Source organism: Crocuta crocuta, unplaced genomic scaffold (assembly GCF_008692635.1).
Source record: "Crocuta crocuta isolate KB4526 unplaced genomic scaffold, BGI_CrCroc_1.0 scaffold48, whole genome shotgun sequence".
Taxonomy (NCBI): domain Eukaryota; kingdom Metazoa; phylum Chordata; class Mammalia; order Carnivora; family Hyaenidae; genus Crocuta; species Crocuta crocuta.
In genome coordinates this window covers 3,679,266-3,700,952 of record NW_027533089.1, presented here as the reverse complement: position 1 = coordinate 3,700,952, position 21,687 = coordinate 3,679,266, and the positions used below count along the sequence as shown (strand labels likewise).

The window sequence follows — 21,687 nt, the reverse complement described above, 5'->3', positions numbered from 1 at the left end:
TCAGCACAGAGCCTGATGCAGGGCTGGAACCCATGGACCACAAGATCATGACCTGAACTGGTCAGACGTTTAACCAACTGAGCCACCCAGGTGCCCCCAGCCAGGATTTGTTTAAGAAACATTTTTTAAATGCTTATTTATTTTGACAGAAAGTGTGAGTGGTGAGGGGTAGGGGTCATGGCAGTGAAAGAGAGAGAATCTCAGGCAAGCTCCAGGCTCAGCATGGAGCCTGGATGCCCAATGCCAGGCTCCATCTCACTACCATGAGATCTCAACCGGAGCTAAAATCAAGAGGCAGATGCTTAACCAACTGAGCCACCCAGACACCTCTCCAGCCAGGATTTCTTAAGGTAGGGACATCACTGCATCTCATACAGATCTCCAGCACAGCACTGCGCTCAGCACTAACTGGAGCAAAACAAACAATCATCATGAATGAGTAAATGAATGAATGAATGCCATCAAGTTGAAAAACTGTTTTTTCACTGAATACAACAACCAAGTTTACCATTACCCTTTGATTATTCGTGGGGAGGGGGGCTCTCTCATTATAAGTCATTGTTGTTGTTTTTAATGTTGAGACAATCACTTTCAGCTATATATTTTTTTCTGTTTGCATTTACAAAAATTTCCAAAAGAACAAAATAAGAAACGTGAGCCTGGCTGCCTCAGTCAGTAAAGCTACCAACTCTTGATTTCAACTCAGGTCATAATATCACTCATAGGATCAAGTACCCAGTCAGGCTCTGCACTGATAGTGCAAGGCCTGCTTGGGATTCTGTCTCTCCCTCTCTCTCCACCCTTCCCCTGCTTGCTCTCTCTCATACATAAATAAGTAACATTTAAAAAAAATAGAATAAAATAAGAAACCTTGTCCAAAGCTATGCTAAAACCCAGATATACTGAATTCCCATGATCTAGATATCCTCATTCCTCAATTTCTTCACCTACCTAATCGGGATAAACACGGTCCCTACTTCAAAGAAATTTGGGAGAAGACTAAATAGATACTTTTAAGTGCTTAAAGTAGTTCCTGACACATATAAAGGCATTAGTAAATGTTAGCTATTGTTACCACTACCACAATCTTCATCATCTGCAGATCTTGAAAAATTAAGCAAAAGAAAAAAAGTTAGTTTTAAATGCTTTGGTTTTAGTAATCAAATGTTATCTCTCATACATTGCTTGTCTAAATACAACACTGTTTAATAATTCATTCTACAACTTTGCCAGGGATTAACCAGTAAGTTCACCAGTCTTTAAATATTCATAATTCCCCTTTGTCCCTCTTCAAAAAATTCGGGGACTTGCCGCTTTCAGTCTTCAGGTACCTCTTCACTTGAGACTCCAAGATTGCCTCACAACGTTCTTTTGTCATGCCTATAAAGTTTTCTCCTTCCTGAAATGGAACCCATCAGAGTCTGAGCAGCTCTGTCTTCGGTGCTCTATTCCCTCTTGTGCTTCAATTTTCCTTTAAGCTTATTTGTTCTATCCTTTCCAGGGTTAATATTATTCTCCTTAAAGAAAAATGTGGAAGCAAAATTGAAATGGAATGGTTCCATTTACCTCATGTTACTATTACACTGTGTATCTCAGCAGCTGTCCAATGACTGACTTTACCTTTTTGCTCTGAACATAACTTAAATATATATAATTATTTATACACCCATGCTTTCTGTGTGCTCAATGTTTTTCACATGCTTCTCATCTTCACATCACCTTAGATTTTTTTTTTCACCTTATTTACACTATTACAAAGAGGTACCAAGGCTTACCTTCGTTCTCAGTTTCATGAGCTCATGGAGAGCTCCCAGTGATATCAAACCATTTGGTTTGGTTTTGGTTATAGAACGTTCTTTTTTTTCCTACTTGAGATCATTTGTAATTGTGTAGCCATGTTTCCACATATAAATTGCCCAGGCTTCATGATCTGTCTTCCCTCTTGAAATGTGTGCACCTTTTTCAAGAATTTCTTTTAAGAATTTTTAAAGAATTTTAAAAATCTAGTTTCACTCAAATCTTGGAAACCTCTCCCTATGCTCAGGATTATTCTCTAGGAATATTGTGCTAGCACATCCCTTTCTTTCAAGGTTACCATTATTTGCACATGACCAAGAAGTTCTGCACTGTTCCAAGTAGTTAAATCCAAATAAGCAGCTTCTATTATTCTTATTTTGAGACCTTACACAATTAAAATGTCAACAATGCTAGTCATGAAATTATAAGATAATCAGAACCTAGCAGAATGAATCTCAAGCCACCTAACTAATTGAATTGGCCCAATTCATCAACTTCTATTACAAATAATATCTGATTGACCACAAAATAAAATTCCATCTGGGTTTATTTCCTTAAACGTGAACGCTTCATGAAGTATCTGTCCTTAACTCTCCTTCTCTTTTCATAAATGTATCTCCTGTCATGCTGACAGTCTCAGGACTTCAGCTATTCTTTCCAAAACTCCCGTATCTTTAGCTCTGACCCATCATCTCTCTCCAACCAATGTTTCAACTGCCCACCAGACAACTCTACCTGGTTGTCCTAAAGACACCTCAAATGTTTTTTAAGTTATTTACTTATTTATTTTGAGAGAGAGAGAGCACACGCGTGTATGTGCATGAGTGGGGTGGGGAGAAGGGGTGGCAGAGAGAGAGAAAAACCCAAGCAGGCTCCATTCTGTAAGTGCAGAGCCCAACATGGGGCTCAGTCTCATGAACTGTGAGATCATGACCTGAGCCAAAATCAAGAATCAGACACTTAACCGAAAGGGCTACCCAGGCACCCCAAGATACCTCAAACTTGGTGTGAATCTACCATCCTTCCTACAAAACTCCTTCTTCCTTCTTCTGAATTTCTTGTGTCTATTGGTAATCCTGCTCTACCTAGGCATAAAAGCCTTATACTCACATTTGACCCCTTCCTCTCCTGCATCCATGTCACCAGTTTCCAACTCATGCCAACTTGAACTCCTGGGTATGTCTGACATCCACACCTTCTGCTACCTCTTGCTCAAGCTTTCCTGGTCTTATGTATGAGTCATAGCCTAACTGACCATCCCCATTCAGGTGCTCCACCTTCAACATCTACTATACAATTAGGCTGTATTAAACTTCTTAAACCATGGTTTTAACTGTATTAATCTTCTCCCTCTGAACACTTTCATTGCTTTTTATCTCAATACATAAGTAAATCCCAAATCCCTTGTCCGGCCGTTCAGTTTTATGCTGAGGACTTATCCTCACCCAGTTACCAATATTTTATTTCCCACTAACTCATAGGGCAACATAGATTCCAGAATTGCTGTTCTATATAATGTTCCAATTTTCTACTTCTAGGCCTTTGCTCATATTAAGCCCTTGACCTGAATCCCTTTTCTCCCCACTCCCCTGGTCCCCGCCAACACCAACTATCCAACATACTCTACTCAAATGCTACATCAGAGCCTCTCTCAACCACATCGGCTAGAAGCAATTGTTCCCTGTCTCCCCTCAACTCCCATAGAACCTTCTTTATGCTTCAGGAATGACACTTATCACTTTATTTCTCAGACTATATAGTCACTTGAATAAATGATTTTCTTTATTTATGAGAATGCAAGTTTCTTGATGAAGGTATCTACTTCTGAATAATTTTTAAATATTGCACAACTTCTAACGTCACCTTGAAGACAGCATTTGTACATTAGTAGTGCAGTATTAGATAAATTAACCACTAAATAACTCAGGATCAATCATGCCTTCTTTACAGATTCAGGCATTTTAAAATATTAGCTCTTTGTTAATCAATAACATCTCTAAAATACACTCCTGAGTTTTATGCTTATTGTGAATACAGTACTATCATTGGATCATAGATGGTCATGATAGCTTTCTAGTTGCACAAGGTAAATAAATTAATTTGCAAAATAATCAAGAGGTAGACTTATACAGAATTAGAATTTGTGGGTGTCAACTGCTAAAATATTCTAAGTCAGCCAGCTAAAATCCACACAACTGTTCATTAAACAGAAGTCCTCCTTAGTTGAACACTGAAGAAGTAAACATCAATATAAGTTATTCATAAGAGTTAACATTATTAAGTATCTGATGTGCCAAGTAGCAAAAGGTGTCTAGAGAGATGCCCAAGCTACCGGGAAAATTTTTAGAAGCAGATGGCATTTCACATCTATTTGCTCCATGATAATTAGGGAAGGAATTCACAGGTTCTGGTAACTTTCGGTACACTAGCAATAGAGCTGGGTATACAACTTAGCATTGACTACTAGTTTATTTTGCCTTTATAAAACTAACTTACCGCCATCTTATTTGTCAGTAATTCCCATAGGTCCCAATTAAATATTGCCAAAGAAGAACTTGCGGTTGAATACCTTACGACGAAAAATTGCTTCTGTCTTAAAAGAGAATCATGCCTATAACATTATAAACTTATCTTCGTAATTATCTAGACTGACATAAGGGAGGCATCACATTACCTCTGAGAGACAAAACATTGGTATTCCTTAGCAACCCTCTATAAGCCTTGTGTTTCCAAAACACTTCAGATGCCCTCCCTCTCTCTACCCACAGCTTTCCCTTATTACTAACCCCGAGATGAAACCAGCCCAAACTGGCTATCTACAGGGTGGGGAAGACTTGCCAGGTTCAGCAGTCACTGCTCTTACACATAAGGCATTCTTCTCCATGGGCCACCGGTGGTGAGAGGTGGATGATTACACACTCACACTAAAAATGGTACCAAAACTGTGCTCCCTGCTAAGAAGAGGCCCCACTCCTGTTGCTGGATCTGCTGGCACTGCCTCCAGGCCATGGTTCTTCATGGTATGGGGGCAATGAGGGAAGTTGTGAGAAGCTGGACTCATTTCTCGTTCAGGAAAATGGCGTCGTGAATTGGCTAAGAGTGTGGAGGCTGAACTCAAACTGCAGGGGTTCAAATCCTGGTTCCTCCGCTTATAAGTTCATTGAGCTCAGATTAGTAAATTAATTAGTTAAATATACATTTCCCCTTCTAAAATGAAAAGCATCACAATATCTTTGTTATTATGATGATTTGATGAAATAGTTCCTGTAAAATACTCACCAAAATGTTTGGCATAATACATGTGAAACATTACTAATCTTTGCTCAATTACAGCCTCTGGATATAGTGAACTGACACAGGCTATCAGAGGTTTTGTTCCTAAAGACCAGATTTGATCCAAAGAAGTGATGCTAGAGACGGACACTTGTTGCCTAGCTAATTTTTTTTCAAAAGAGCTTCTTATGAAGTTTACAAAGTGATACTAATGAAGTCATATATTCTTCTAACACACAGAGATAAACATGACCCAAAGTTGGAGAGCAACATGTCGTTTTTCCTCAACGAATGTACCTGAACTTATACATCAAAAAAAGAGTTTTTATCTTCAAAGGAGTCACATCAGGAAGCCATGTACTTATTTCAACAATGCTGCCAAGGATTTTTGGAACTCTTCCTTCTAAATTACCTTCTGAGCCTGCTTCACATTCTTCTAGTTGTCTTCATTGGCAACAAATTTTTATCCTTTGGGAGTTTTCAGTTTTGAAAGTAGATTTAAAACCCACTCTTATAAAATAGATGGAGGATAATATCACCTCTGTTCAAAAAAAATAGGGAAATAAGTGCCTTTTTGCATCGCTTATAAAATGCCTCAAACGGGGGCGCCTGGGTGGCTTAGTCGGTTAAGCGTCCGACTTTCACTTGGGTCATGATCTCGCGGTTCGTGGGTTCAAGCCCCGCGTTGGGCTCTGTGCTGACTGCCAGCTCAGAGCCTGGAGCCTGTTTCAGTCTGTGACTCCCTCTCTCTCTGACCCTCCCCTGCTCACGCGGTCTCTCTCTCTCTCCTAGAAATAAATAAAACATTAAAAAAAAAATAAAACATAAAAATAAAAAAAAATAAAATAAAATGCCTCAAACGATTCCAGAGAGGGAATCTCGAAAACATTTCAGGCTAATGGAAGCATTATGAAAACTAGTGTGCTACTTTCTGTGATTAACAGGTTAAGTGGTATTTACTTAAATTTTTTAAAACAAATACTTACAGACTACTATGTGTCAAGCACCGCCCTAGGAACTTTTACATACCTTTAATGGTCCTATCTTATGAGGGAGATTCTCTTATTATGCCCCTTTTTCAGATTAGGTAATCGAGGCACAGAGGAGTTAAGGATTTTGTCCAAGGACACAGAGCTAGTAAACAACAGAGCCAGAAATCAAGCACAGGCTATTTAGTATATATGCTGTATTTTCTAAAAAGTACCTCTGGGCATTAACAGTTATGCTTACTGGGTTTTTTGAGGTAATGCAATTTAAACTTGGTGAAAGATACTGTATCTCCCCATGAATTTTGTGTACCTCAGCTAAAAGCCCTCTTACTGTTAACAAGCATTATCTGAACCCTTTTGTCTCTATCTTCACATAGCAAATTATACAGGGAGGAAACACTCCACTTTCTAGTTTCCTAGTTTTCTAATGCTCTGTAGGCTAGCTATCCTGTTTTCCCACAGAAGCAAACCTTTTGCCCAGCACTTTCTTCAGTTCTGTGCCAGGAACACTCTCTCTCTCCTCACAGAATTTCCTCATGCCTATTTCAAAACTCCCTCCTTAAAATTCACTTTTTCCATTGTATCACTTAGGAGCTCAATCTTGCTAGATTAATGGGGAAGATCTTTTTTAAGGGGATGGGAGGGCAGTGGGGAGGGAAAGACATTAAAATATTTTCAAGTTCTCTTTTTTTATATGTAAGCAGCTTATATCGTTTTCCATCAACAAAATACTTTGAATGTCTCACTTTGCCCTCCTTTGCTTTGAAATATGAGTTTCCAAAGTGGCTTCCTACCAATGCCAAGAGCATATGCCTGGCCAGCCATTCGTAATGATGACAACCCCAAAGAAACATATTTAAGCAAACTGGAAAAAAAAGGTTATGCTGGAACTTCTTTTATTTCAGGATAAAAGAAAAATACAAGAAGAAATCTCACAGAAGCGTCTGAAAATAGAAGAAGAAAAACTAAAGCACCAGCATTTAAAGGTAATTTATTATTTTAATTTCATTGCAATTATTTTGTATTCAAATATTCTATGGCACTCAAATTTCTATAGTAAAGATGCTCTAGGAAGGAAAAAAATCAGCACAGTTCTATCACACCCTAATAACCATAGGGCAGGCCAAGAAACTAGAAAATCTGCATATGAGATTAATACCTTCTGGAAACTTGTGGAAAGTTGAAGGCATGCTTTTATTACTTTATCCTTTATTACTGAATTTCCTCATTTTCTTGGGTAACCTTGAGAATTCAGCCTTAATAATTTGGCCTTGAACACAGTCTTGTTTAACATCCCTAGGGACAGACCCAGCTAGGAAGTCCCTTTTGAAATCCATGAAAGGCCAGCCTTTCCCTGGGGGGTACACAACAGACACTGTCTGGCATGGTCAAGGATGCTTGTAGTTAAAAGCTCAGTGCAATGAATCCAATATTGTTTAAGTATGGCTTCAGGGTTTTGTTTTATTTTGTTTTGTTTTGTTTTGACAAAACATGAGATCATCCCCAGAAATAAACCTCCATTTTTAAAATCAGACTTTACATCTTCCCATGGGTGCGGTCATTTTGTAATTAAAGCACATTGAGTTTCAACATTTATTACGTAGCTTAGTCACAGGATGCAACCAAATGACAAACATGAGCTCCTTGTGAACAGGTCCAAGAAGGAAGCTACGTCCCTGGCAGGGCTGCCATCAATAGGTTTAATGAATCCCTAAATGAAACAATGCCACACACTTGTGGAGTCTACACACACTTCAGGTAAACTTGCCGAACTCAGCTAACTCCATCTTTCTGATGGATCAAGTAATCACCTCTGAAAGAAACATAATTTAAGATTCTAATTAGCCTCAGTTCTCTGGATTCTGTTTGCTCCTTTATTCCTATACAAATTGACATTTCCAAAGTTTGATGGATAATTTCAAAGTATAGTTAGCCTGCTATCCTTGCAGTGTGCCACACTGAATTTACATGAGTGAGTATAGATAGAGCCAAGAAATGTGGTGTGTATAACTAGAAAAATCAATGAAACAAAAGCAAATTCTACCAAGTTACTTTGATGAAACTCAAACCAAAAATCAAATCCACAATGATTTTTGAGCTAAGCCATTTCTTTTTTTTAATTTTTTGAAATTTTTTTTTTTTAATTTATTTCTGAGAGAGAGAGAACGTGAGCAGGGAAGGGTCAGAGAGAGAGGGAGACACAGAATCCGAAACAGGCTCCAGGCTCTGAGCTAGCTGTCAGCAGAGAGCCTGACATGGGGCTCAAACCCACGAACCTGAGCTGAAGTCGGAGGCTCAACGGACTGAGCCACCCAGGCGCCCCAAGAGCTAAGCCATTTCTCACTGTTAACCAGTGCTTCCTCGCTCTCTCTCTCTCTCTCTCTCTCTCTCTCTCACACACACACACACACACACACACTTTACACACAATTTGAGTCTCACAATAAAGTAATGATTGCTTCTGAGTAAATGGATAGCTGTCTAGCAGTCAGCAACTGCCATCCTTGTAGGGTAGGTAGCCAAGCAACAGTAGAGCTCACAGTAAGAGAAAGGGTTCAGTATCCCCTCAGTTCATTCTAGGAAACAAGTTTCACATAAGAAAACTGACTCCAGGGCACCTGGGTGGCTCAGTCGGTTGAGCTTGAGCGTCCAAGCTCAGGTCATGATATGAGGGTCTTGGGATCTAGCTCCAGCCTGGGCTCCACACTGAGCATGGAGCATGCCTGGGATTCTCTCTTTCTCTCCCTCTGACCCTCTCTCCTGCTCTTGCTGTCTCTCAAAAATAAAAACAAAAGATAAAAGAAAAGAAAACTGTAACTCACTGAATGTTCCATTTCTGAGGTGACACTTCTTTTCAATACTTGCCAAAACCAATATACCAAAAAATAATACATGATCTTCCTTAGAGGTTTACTCTCTGCAACCCAGGAGTCCTCTTCTAATCCAATCCAATCAAAACATTATCATGCTTTGGATTGCTGTACACAGTTGTGCAGATTGTGTACTGCACAAAGATACCCGAGAAAGGAGTGCTAAAACCCTGCCCATGCTCCCTTGCAACTGGGCACTGCGGCATCAGTCTGCTTCTGTCTAAAGGACGAAGTTAGTTTTTCTCTGAACAAAGCTGCTATCCACATTCCCAAGCTGTGCACTGACCCAAAGGGGTGAGGGTGAGAAACAGCAATTTTTTCCTGATTTTTGTATTAATGCCATGGAGACTAGCAGTGGCCATGAAGGGCTGTAGCTCTTCTGCCTATAGTGGGAACCCCAAGATTCAATAAATAACTAGGACAGGTTAAAAGATTATTTTTTAAATTAAGTAACGGTATAAACAGTAATTCTTTAATCTGGGGTGGTCAAAAGAAGTCTTTTTTTTTTTTTAATGTTTTTATTTATTTCCAGGAGAGAGAGAGAGAGAGAGAGAGAGAGAGAGAGACAGTGTGAGCAGGGGAGGGTCAGAGAGAGAGGGAGACACAGACTCTGAAACAGTCTCCAGGCTCTGAGCTGGCAGTCAGCACAGAGCCCGACGCGGGGCTCGAACCCACGAACCGCGAGATCATGACCTAAGCGAAAGTCGGACGCTTAACCGACTAAGCCACCCAGGAGCCCCAAAAGAAGTCTTTTAAAGGTGTGGAATCTAAGCTGAATCTTAACTGATAAGTAGGATTTACATAGGGGCACACAGGGCCTTTTAGTCAATAAACATGTATTAAGGACCCATTATGTGTAAGGTACTAAGCAGGACACCAAGAATCCAAAATAAAGTTTGACCTGTATCCTTAAAACGATAACTGGCACAGAGACTTATAACGACATATATACTGTGATGAACACTATATGCAAGGCAAAAACTGCAACGGGAACACAGAGGAAAGAGTGGTGGTTTGGACAGTGTTACATTCGTCTAAGTTTTACAGAAAATGGTTGGCCACACCAAACAGCAACTAGGCACCCTTCCAAAATGGGGTTCAGAAATGTGCAGAAGTATTTTTAAAATTGATTCTAAAATATGTTCATCACATCAAAAAGGCTCTATTGGCCTCTATAGTTACCAGCCTTTCTTCTATTTTCTTCTTCATCCACCTGTCCGCAGCACTTTCCTGATTGCAAACTATTTCATTACACTTCACAAGCATAGACATTTACAAAGAGCTCCTTTTGTATCATCAGCACATACATTTCCAAATAATTGTAGTAACTCACTCTGATATTCTTTAGCTCTGGAACCTACCAATCATACCAGTGGCATGCTAGAAAGGGAGTTCCTGGGAATATTAGAAGCATTCTGACTTTCAAACATTTCTGAGATTTGTACACTATGGGTCCCCTTGCCTAGTAACATGATCCCAATCTGCCGCCAAGACACACAAAATACACTCAACTTAGAAAACTCTTCTTTTCTGGAAGTCCATTTGATCCACAGTATAAAGAGTTTATTCCTAAAGTCTACTGTAACTGCTGTACAGAATGCAATGTGCTTCAGGAAAACCTTTCCCTATAAAAAAAAATAATAATAATAATACTGCCCAAAGATCCATTACCCACATGTCTCTTATATTTTCATCTAGTTAACATGGCTTTTGATTCTGAATGTCACTGATGTGAAATAGATTTTCATTAACCTCTAGATGAAAGCACAAGTCTAAACTGTGACATAAAAGCAAAATAACTATGTTCAGTTTGTCATAATATGTAATTGTACCATATCATTTTAATTGCACATCCAAATTATGTATTTTATATTCAGAGGCAAAGAGCTTGTTGCCAGAGGTAAATGACAATTTGTGAATTATGAACAAAGTTTTATAAAGCTAAAATTTAAATTATTCTTATTCCTAACCAGACTAAGAACCAAGAACGTAGCTCCAAGTTCATATAATCACATCACAAGAATTATTCTGTTCTCTATAACTCAGCATCCTAAGACCATCCCATCTGAGTGCTTCTTATAGTGATACGGATGTAAATGACTGAAACTGTCCTGGTAGGTGGTTTCTAAGGACTATAATTTACTTTGGTAGGTGTCATCTGTCTTCCTTACTCTGCATTGACTATCATCACATTCCATCAAATAAAAATAAATTAAAGTCAAAGTAAATTCTTCAAATGAGTATACTAAGATTTTCTTGGCACCTCTGACCTCAAGAGATAAATCTTGACCTTTATTAATAACATTTAACTGTGACTGTTGGAGAACATTTCTGCAAACAGCTGAACAGCCATAATTAAGGGTTGAGATAACACTGGGGCAAAGAATCTCTGGCTACAAACCGGAATAATACAAACTACTCTTATTGGGAGTGTTGTCCACATGCAGTCGCTTGAAACTCTGAAAAGGCCAAAATGAACATGATCATCTGGGATAAGGCTGTTACTCAACCTAGTGGTTTTCAAACTGGGCATTCTGGGTACCCACAGGTTTCTGGGTCCCCTCCCTGCTTCGGCTAGAGCAGTCCAGGTTTTATCAGTCCTATAAAGTATAATTCCATATAATGTATATTTGTAATCAGTATGTTTCATATTGGTTTGGAGACCATTGCCTAACTTAAAATAACCATCATGTGATAATTACCTAGCACAAAGAACCTTATTTAAATTTTGTTCAAAATTAGAAGATATTTAGATTCCAGTAGTATTAGTTCTAAGATCCTTTTAAAAAAGACAAAGCTCTTTTTACTTGCTCTCATTTTAATTGTGATGGAAGAGAAAGAAGTCTCAGACAAGACAAAGTTTCTATTCTTCTCACCATTTTAGGCACAAATCCCCAATAAGTAATTATTGAACAAATGATTTACACAGGTAGATTAGATATATATGGAGAACAGTTTTCTTCAGGAAGAAAAGCAGAAACTCAACTCTTTGTAAATAATATCTAACACTTCCTACATAAGACATGGACGGGATGCTAGCTAAGTCCTCTAAAAAATTTACACATCTCTCGTTTGCTATAAGTTTTCTCAGGCTCCGGGACCAGGATTATAATTCTTTCCTGCAAATTCAAGGAGATTTTTTTTTTCCATATGATAAAACATAAATATTTATCATTTTGTTAAAGTTGACAAAAATTCAGTATTTAGACAGATCAATGAATTTTGTGCGTTGTATTATTGGAACAAGTAATTTTGTGCTAAACTTATGTATCTGGAACTAAGGAGGTTCTCAGAAGAAAGAAAAGGTACTGGGTAGGCAAAGCAATAAGTGCTGACCACCCACTTAAGACTAACATTGAGTTAGTTTAAGATACAACAGCAATCTCTTGTTTTGCCCATCATTTCAATTAATCCTACAAAAAAAATTTTTTGGAGCATTCGCTGAACACTGTCATTGGGATGGATTTAAAAAATGGCTTCAAGGAGACTTTTACTTCAAAGACAAAAGATGTGCACCCATTAATCAAATAAGTAATAGTGAGGCATCACATGATAAGGTCTCTGTACAACTGCTAGACATACAGTGTAAGTAAGCAGAGTGTGCTGCATGATTCTAAAGAAAGAGAGTTCTCTGGGGGTGAGGATGGGACTGTGAAAGACATGAGGGAAGGACAAAGATTTTCACAGAGAAGGAGGGACCTAAACTAGAACTTGTAGCATAAGCAGGATTTAGGTACATAAAACTGGCTTTGGAAAAGGGTTACAAAGAGTATAGTGACGGAAAATACCAGATTTATTCAGGTAAGGCAGTGAGAAAAAACATTTCTCTTTACTATGTTCACTATTAATATTCACAAGATTTCAAAGTAGTCAGAGACTTGGGAAATTATCGACTGATATGAGAACACCTTTATGTTTCCTGATATCAGAAAAAGGCCTTAAGGGAGAAATGGCTTCTAGATGGAGTCAGCAGCGGAAAAGAACAGGAAGAGATGAAGAAGCAGAATCAACAAGACCAGCACCAGATCCAGGTTCTAGAACAAAGCATCCTCAGGTACAGCCCTCACCGAGATATTCCATAACTCCCTGTCCCGTGTTGCATGTATAAGAGCCATTCTTATTTTTAGGGGCATAATCAGATCTTCCATTTGGATTTCTAATAAAGACTAAGACAACACTAGAAGACAATAGAAATTTCACTGTAAATGTCATCTACGCATAGCCATACAAGATTTAGTTCTTAAATACATATTGGTGACTTATCCAAAGCTCTCCAAGCCTATTTCCTCATCTACAAAATGGTAGTAATAATATCTATCTTTTACAGCTATTGACCAAATTAAAAATATATGGACTAAGTAAGCTACTAGCACCAAATGGCACATAAGAGGTAATCAAAACACAGTGCTTATTCACAGCCCCAACCCCCACTCTCACCTTAGGACAGGTGACAGCTCTATGGATGTGTTTACACTGTGTATCCATCATGCTTCTCCCAGGCTCTCCCCAGTCACAACCGTATTTCGGAAGAGAAGACACCGTAGGAATACTTCACTAGCATTTTCTCTCTTCTACCTTACTAATTATTTGGTCCCAGGTGTTGACCTCACTTCTCAACGTCCTTCCCTGCCCATCACATACAATCAGTACCAAGTCAGCAACCTGTGATATAACGAGTAAAGTTTTAAAATTGCCTTGGCTTAAAATGAGGTGATGGACATGAAAAACAATTGAAAAGCTCAAGTGGAAGATGGGGTTATTAGTATTTTCACAAAATATAGATAGCATGGAAGAAAGAGACGTGGGAAGTGTCAGAATCATTTTCTAACCTACACGTAGAAAAAAAGATGGAATTTCTTGTGGTATAATAATGACAATAATTTAAAGCTTATGGATTTTTGAAATAAATATAGGTAGCTTTCAAAATCTCACTCACTGTGAATTTGTTCTCTTTAGTGAGAACTATAGGAAAGACCTGGAAGGTAAAAATATGCACTAGCTATGTGACCACATTTTGTCCATCCTCACCACACTATACAGGGCAGATTGCTTGAGGCCTTCAAATTGACAGCATGGGAAAAAAGCTTCCTTTTTAAATTGTTTCTCATGTTACTTGCCTAATTTCACACATTTGTATATTTAATAGCTAAAATCATTGACTACTCATCCTTATTCAGATGTTTTTTTTAAATTAACATTTCTTTAAAACTTATATTGTAATCATTGAAATGTGCATATTTATAAGCCCTTTGGTTGTTTGGTCAAAGATGTGAAGTGCTTCTGAATGATGGATAACAAATACTTAAAAATAACTCAATAGATCAACTCTACAGTTGGGAAAGCTTGATCCTTTGTAAGGTGTCCCTTAGCAAGAGCTTCTTACCGAAGTCTAGCTTAGCTGATGATTACTTTCTCATCCTCAACACAGAACCCTTATCTCTGAAGGAGTTCTGAATTTAATCCCTGCATACCCTTGCGCTCTGCAGACACCTCGCTGCTTGTCTTCAGAGGCCCCTCTGTAAGAGTCTTTGTCCATACTGAATACCTACAACTTTTTCTGCACTTGATGATAACTGAAGTAGTTAACAGACTCAGAAGCCATTAACAAGTTTGGGCAGCACTGTAAGTAATCCCAGGGAATTTACTAGTATTCTACTGATAGCTTTCAGACCTTGCCTGGATGTTCTGAGAAGCACATAAGCTTCTAGTGGTATTGACCATAGCTTGCCTAGTTAGAGTTCCTATCTGACCAAAAAGAGAGAGAGAGAGAGAGAGAAGAAGAAGAAGAAGAGGAGGAAGAGGAGGAGGAGGAGGAGGAGGAGGAAGAGGAGAAACCATATTTACCAGACATATTACCTACCAGGCACTCTACAAATTATCATCCCATCTAATCTTCATAACCCTGTGATGCAGTGTCATGATCTTCACTTTTTGCACAGAGGTTAAAGAATTTACATAATTATGAAGAGGTGGATCAGAAACTCATGACTACCCTAGCTACCTATAAAGTGATGCCACACAGCATTTTAGACCACACACTATGGTCTACAAACCTATTATCTCTTACAGGAAGTCTTTAAAGCACATTCTATTCTTCAGTTCTCCTTTCTCCAAACAGCTCCTACCACACTCCAGATTTTCTTTCATGTCGCTCTCACATTACACAATTTCTGGCATCTTATGATGACTTTACTTTTTTATTTTCTGTTTTAATTGAAGTATCGTTGACATATAATGTTACATTAGTTTCAGGTATACAGCGTAGTGATTCGACAATTCTATACATTACACAGTGCTCACCACGATATGTACAGTCACCACCTGACTCCGTACAACGTCACTACAATATTATTGACTGGATTCCCTACACTGTGCTTTTCATCCCTGTGACTTCACTACAACTTTGTTTTAAATCTTCAGGATGTCATTAACCATAAGTGCTCCTTTATTAGCACCAAGTGATTTTAACCCCTAAGTATAAATAACAGGAATGATTTGTTTTTAAATGGCCTTGTGCCATTGACAAAGCACTTGCACTTACATTGTCATTTCATTCTCACAGCAATCGTAGAAGAAAAGCACTGACACCTGCATTGCAGAGAGGAGGAAATAGGCTCAGAGAGGCTAAAGGGCTTCATTAAGGTCACAGAGCCATTAAGGGTAAACTTGGGCCTCAAAGCAAGTCCGGTTCAGTGCTCTCCTGCTATAAAACTAAAGGAGAGCTGTAGGTGTAAATGTTCTGGAAATGTTCAGAGCAAATTGCTTTGTTTAAGGAATGGTCCTAAAAGCATGCTTCTGCAAAGGGTTCATATCGTTGTGAATTTGCATCCTTGTGACCCAAGAAGGCTTGTTTATCTCATTCAAAATGTGAAGGGAACAGAATGTTCTGAAGCAACATATGGAGACAAAATAGTATCTGTGCCTTGTCTGTATTAAGCAGCCTCCCCTACTGCCTGGCATTAAAGAAACAATGTCGCTAAAGCAGATTTACCTGATAACTGAACATTTTCTTCTCAGATATTTCTACAGCTGCTAAATAATCAGGTGCATGTTTTTAAATTCAGTCTTTCCCCCAAAACAACTACCCACAGTGCTTAAGAAGCTTTTATTACCAGGTAGAGAAAGTACATTTTCCCATTAGCTCCAAGAGACAACCAAGTCAAAGAATGGAGTTGAACTAGGGAGAGCCATCCTCCTTCTCAAAGCAGGGAAAGCATCCTAAACCCTGAATGGTGGTTTATCACTTGACTTAGGTGCCTGCTCAAGGGGGCATTTGCCACCTGCCAGGCCTCTCAGCTAGAGGATAAGATTTTAAGGAGAACATCAAAATAGAAACGCTGCTATTAGCTCAGAGTCTGTAGCAGGGCCAGACAGTCATGAATTTTCATTCCTACTACTACTCCCACAGTCTTGTGAGGTGAACTGAAAGAGCATGGCCTTTGGCATTCAAATCCCTGCTCTGTCAGCCACAGTACATATAAGCCTGAACCCGTTCTCTCATCTCTTTGGGCCTCAGTTTCCTTGTCTGTAACAGTGGAACAATTACAGCAGCTTAAGAGAACTCTATGAGTGAAGCAGTTTCGAGAGTGCCTAACACATGGTAGGTGCTCAAAAAATACTAGATCCTAGTCCTTATTAGGAGTCAAAAATAATTAGAAGAAAGACACTGCCTGAACTTTATCTGGGAATTTTTACCTTTTGGCCAAGATCTCTCATTTCTTTATGCCCACACAAAGAGTCTTTTCCTTTGAGTAAACTGAGATTACCACGCAACTAGAATTCTTGCCATTTGGAAATAATGGATGGGTTTTCTTCATGGCTTGAAGACTAAAATGCTAACAATAGTGATTAATTTTTACAGAGCATGTGTTACAGACCAGGCACTGTGTTCAGCATTTCATGGAGATTATCTCACAGAATTCTCACAACTACCCTATGAAGTAGATAACACTTAGTAGGCAAGAAAAATGACATTTGTAGATGCTAACTTGCCTCAACACATCGAGCTGAAGAGTTAAGACTCAGGATTTAAAATCTAATTAAATGTCTTAATCATAAAAATAAATTATGCCTCAGATCCTGCAGAAAATTTTTACAAAAGTTAAATCCTGTAAATGCTACCCTTTTACAGCACATTTTATTTCCAACACATGTAATGATTTCACTCTTACATGCATCATTTTATATAGATATTCATAGGACTCTCTGCCGTATTAAAAACACTCAGAGCTTCCCTGACTCACACATAACCTTTAAGTAAAACATGTCTGCTTATTCATCCTCTCATCTCTTCTTTCAGAAGAGCAACGTTTCAGAAAATAAGTGGGTTTCCATGGTTTCTGTCTCTGAGTCACAAAGTCTTAGCTTTGGAACAATATTAGTGAGTATTTTGCTTGGTGCCCTGATTAATGCCTTAGGAGGAAATGTTCCCAGGAGGAAAATGATATTGAACATCTCCTTCTGAATCACTTTGCTTAAATAGAGTTAAATAGAGTTTCAATTTGCCTCCCCAATGAGCCCTGCTCTTACTGTGACCACTGAACCACTTACTTCCTGATTGTAGGCACCTGGCACTGACCTCTCAGTCCAGACATCCATGTGTACAATTTATAGGCTGGCTTAGAATTCCTGTTTTGTCATGTCTGTTGCTTTCCTCCTTCCAATAGCCTACACCCATCATGACCCACTTCAAGCACCCTCAGAGGCATCCAAAGGAGCTGTGTCATTCACATTCTAGATTCCTCTTTGCCCAGCTGTCCTCCCTCTGCCAAAATGCCTTGCATCAAGCTGCCCTCCAGAAGCTTGCTACTTTTTGAATTGTGTCCAAAGACCTCTGACTTTAATTGGAGCACAGAGTGCCTGACAGAAATGTCACAGGCATAAAATGCAAAAGGTTAACTGCCAGGGAGAATGATGTAAATGCACTGCCTTCCCTTTGAGAAGGATTATCTACTTATGATTAAATGTTCTCTAGTAAGGATTTTTTTTAATATTCCAAAGTGCCCTTCTGACCTTCTGCCTTTCTTTAATGAGCTTTTATTTGTCTCCAAATGGTTAGATACTGCCTCCCCCATAAGGTACTAACAGGAAGATGCAGGAAGGATTGGATTTCCGTGGGACTCTATGTCATGAGAAAGTTTGAGGAGTGGGCCATCACTGCACCTGCCACCATCCCATATAAGTTAAGGGAAATTCCACCACAAATGGAGATGCAGTATTAGAAAATGCATTCTGCTCAAGATCATATAAAGCATTAATCTACTCTGTTAACTCAAAAAATAGCAGGCAAGATTCAGTTTCAAAAACAGAACCCAAAAGACTGATGGAGAATATAAAGGCTAAATGATTTTGATGCTGGTTATAGTTTATCAAAGTTCAGTTTGCTGTGATTTCTATCCAAATTGAACCCCTACCTAATGCTGTCATGTACCTGTGCACGCCAACTGTACCTTAATGAAATAATGTCTCATCCAACACAGTGAGGAATGCTGCATAAAAAATACCACATTCTGACCCAACCAGCCATATCTAACATCACATGAGGGGAGATACACAAGCTGCTCTTTTGTGACAATGTGAGAGAAAGAAGACAAAGGGGAAAAAAGGCATGTAAGAGAGAGAGGGAAAGAGAGAGAGAGAGAGAGAAACCCACCATTTGTTTCTTCTTCTTAAATTTGCTGTTGCCTAGAAACACTTAAGAAATTATTCTGAAGCAATTATATGAGTCAAAATCATTCCAAGCATGTTTTTCGCTTTCCATATTTGACTAATTGGTTTATCAGATTTGCAATAGTTCATCTGTTGTTGTTTTTAATTTCCCAGATATTCTGATTATTTTTAATTCAGGAGATTTTTTAATGTAACAAAAACAGCAAAATGAATCAAATTTCCAGCAAAAAGAAAAAAAAAAGAAGGAAGAAATCTAACCCCCAACCCCCATCAAAAAAAGCCTAGTATAATGCCTAGCACATAGTAGGAATACCTGTGACTACAAAGCTTAATAATGAATGAAGGGGGAAATATAGATAATGGATGATGGATGGATGGATGGATGGGTGCTCAGACTTGAAAATACCATCTATTAAAGGGTCCAGCTAAAGACTAGACAATGACTTGAACATTAATGAAGTTAAAAAGGAAGCCCTGAAATTCTTTAAAAAAAAATCAAAAAGAATAAGGACCCAACTATCTTGAGTCAAAGGCAAAGTCACATGACAGTGGTACTCCTGATTTTTGAGGCCATTGTTGCTGACATGTTGTAACACCTCACCCTCACTTCACTTCCTCACCTTTCCCCTCTTTCCTATCTCTTTTATTTCCTTATCCCCCACTTCCCAGCATTCTCTGTGGTTTACACCTGCCAATTGCATCCATAGCTTAGTAAAAATAGGGTTAAATGATTACCCAGAATAAACACCACCCCCTCCCCACCAGTGCTGTGATAGGCTAAAATGTAGATTAGAATAACACCACTCCACTGCAATTCAATAATAACAGCTACCCTTTATGGAGCACATATTTTATACTAAGCATTATTCTGAGAACAACAATTCTCTGAGGAAAGTCTAATTAGTATTATTCTACATATAAGGACACTAAAGCACAGAAAGCTATAAATCTAGTAAGAGTCAGGCCATGGGTCACACATAGATCTTTCTGACTCCAGACCCATTGTGCCAGGACTTACTCTGTTCATTCTTGATTCATTTCAATGAACATTTATGGAGAACCTACCACATCGAACCCACCTTTATCTTAAGTAGAGGAGATTGAGAATAATAAGGGCCTCAAAGCAAAATTTTAGTTATGTTTACCTCTCTTTACATCCTTTAACTTTTCAAAGTGATTTCACATTATCTGTTTAGAACAATATTCTGTAACTTGAAATACAAATTTAAAACCATGAGCATGACATCATAAATCTCTGGCTGTGTTGGCATGGGTAAAGAAGGAACAAAGGAGTAAATGAACAAAGGAGAAAGTGGGAGGGGAGTCACTGTCACAAAGAATGTTCAAAGGCAGAAACTCTTTGTATAATGTGCTACCAAAGGGCCTAGGCTTCCCCATTTTCCAAGACTGTTCTCATCCCAGCTCTACGGCTAAATTTATCAGCTCAGAAAATTTCCACACACACCCCTTGGAATGCATTATGTGTCTGCCATAAGCCAACTGTCACTTAGCCCATTTAGACCACCCCAGGCTAACTGGTCCTTGTTGGTTATTCTATGTTATATTAAGACTGGAATTTATATGTATTGGCCCTCAAATAATAGAGTCCTGTTCTTGGTATCAAATATGAACAATTAATACTAGAAGCAAAGCAAAAATGAAGTGGATCAAAAGTTTAAAATATAGTGGCTGCTCTATAATACTGTTGGAGATAAATGTTAAGGGTTACAAGGCACAGAGCCAGTAATTATTTCTGAACAGAGAGAGTCAATGGCTGTATACATCATCAAATATGTTTTGCCATTTCATAATATGGTTACAAGTAATTTATTCACTAAAAATATTTTTCTGTACAACATTTTTTTTAAGGAAAAAAGCTTCTCAAAATCATGGATAAGCACATTTGCAGCTAACTTGCCATGTCCTGGCTATAGCAATATTTGAAGGTCACTTGGGAAATTCATAACACCTATGTAGAAGGCGATTTGAATTAATACTAAAATTATTTAGCTTGGGCGCCTGGGTGGCTCAGTCAGTTAAGCATCTGACTTCGGCTCAGGTCATGATCTCATGGTTCGGGAGTTTGAGTCCCACTCAGGCTCTGAGCCAGCAGATTATTCTGCCTTGGATTATTCTGTGTCTCCCTCTCTCTCTGCCGCTCCCCGCCCCCCCCAAAAAAGAAAAGAAACATTTAAAAACTTTTTTTAAGTTTAAAAGAATTATTTAGCTCTTATTAAATGTTTATCATGTATGACAAGGCTCTCTACAGGCTCTAATTAAAAATGACACATCCAGCTTCTGTCCTACCAGAGCATTCAAGAAGCCGATAACTAACCACTCTACCATACCACACCAACCTCCAGAGCATGCATTTATTTGCGTTCATTTGAAAATTGTGTTTGTAACCTGCACATGAAAGTGGCTGATTCTCTGAAAAACAGTTTGGTTTCTTATTTTTCATGGAAAATGAAAGCCTTCATTTACAAAATATTATTCTGATTAAGAGGAATTGCTTTTCTACTAAATAATTATCTTCTAACATTATCTGCCTACATGGCAGTTTCAACTCATGATAGTATCATCTGTCCATAAGATAATTTTTAATATTTACAGAGTTATATTAGGAGACAAGATTCACCCATGCAAAAGCTGCTCGCCTATAACTATAAATTATTCAGTTTTTCTAAACATCTGCTCTGTTCCCAATTATCAGAGCCAACTGACACTTGTTTCAATGTCACTGCTGGGCTAGCTCTCTGCTTCTTGTTATCTTGAAGCTGCTGTGTTGTATTGCTCCTCCTGTTTTTAAATGCTCAGGATTAGAGGCAATAGATCTGGCTCAGGACAAACTGAGTGTTTGTTGTATGCCAAATGCCCTTTAATTCTCTGGCATGCTTACCCACAGCATGTGATTGTTTGCACTGGTGAGTTAGATCTTCCTTATTATACACATGCCCGTTGGCAAAGCTGATGGTAAGGCAATTCTTGTCCTATGCCTGTGTCTAGAAGTGTTCTTCATCTTTTCTGATATACTTTTATTTCAGTTTGGTGAGTAAAATGTGCCTGACAGATGTTAAGTGCTTTAAAAA

At 38.6% G+C, this 21,687-nt stretch overlaps 1 protein-coding gene across 1 annotated transcript in view; it reads left to right on the top strand.

The window, feature by feature from the left end:
• PALMD (palmdelphin) overlaps positions 1-21,687 on the top strand; it is a 46,938-nt gene that overhangs the window by 7,952 nt on the left and 17,299 nt on the right. The window contains exons 2-3 of the mRNA XM_077746101.1: positions 6,965-7,045; positions 12,859-12,983. Coding sequence (XP_077602227.1) covers positions 6,965-7,045; positions 12,859-12,983 — 206 coding nt within the window. The remainder of the gene's footprint in view (positions 1-6,964; positions 7,046-12,858; positions 12,984-21,687) is intronic.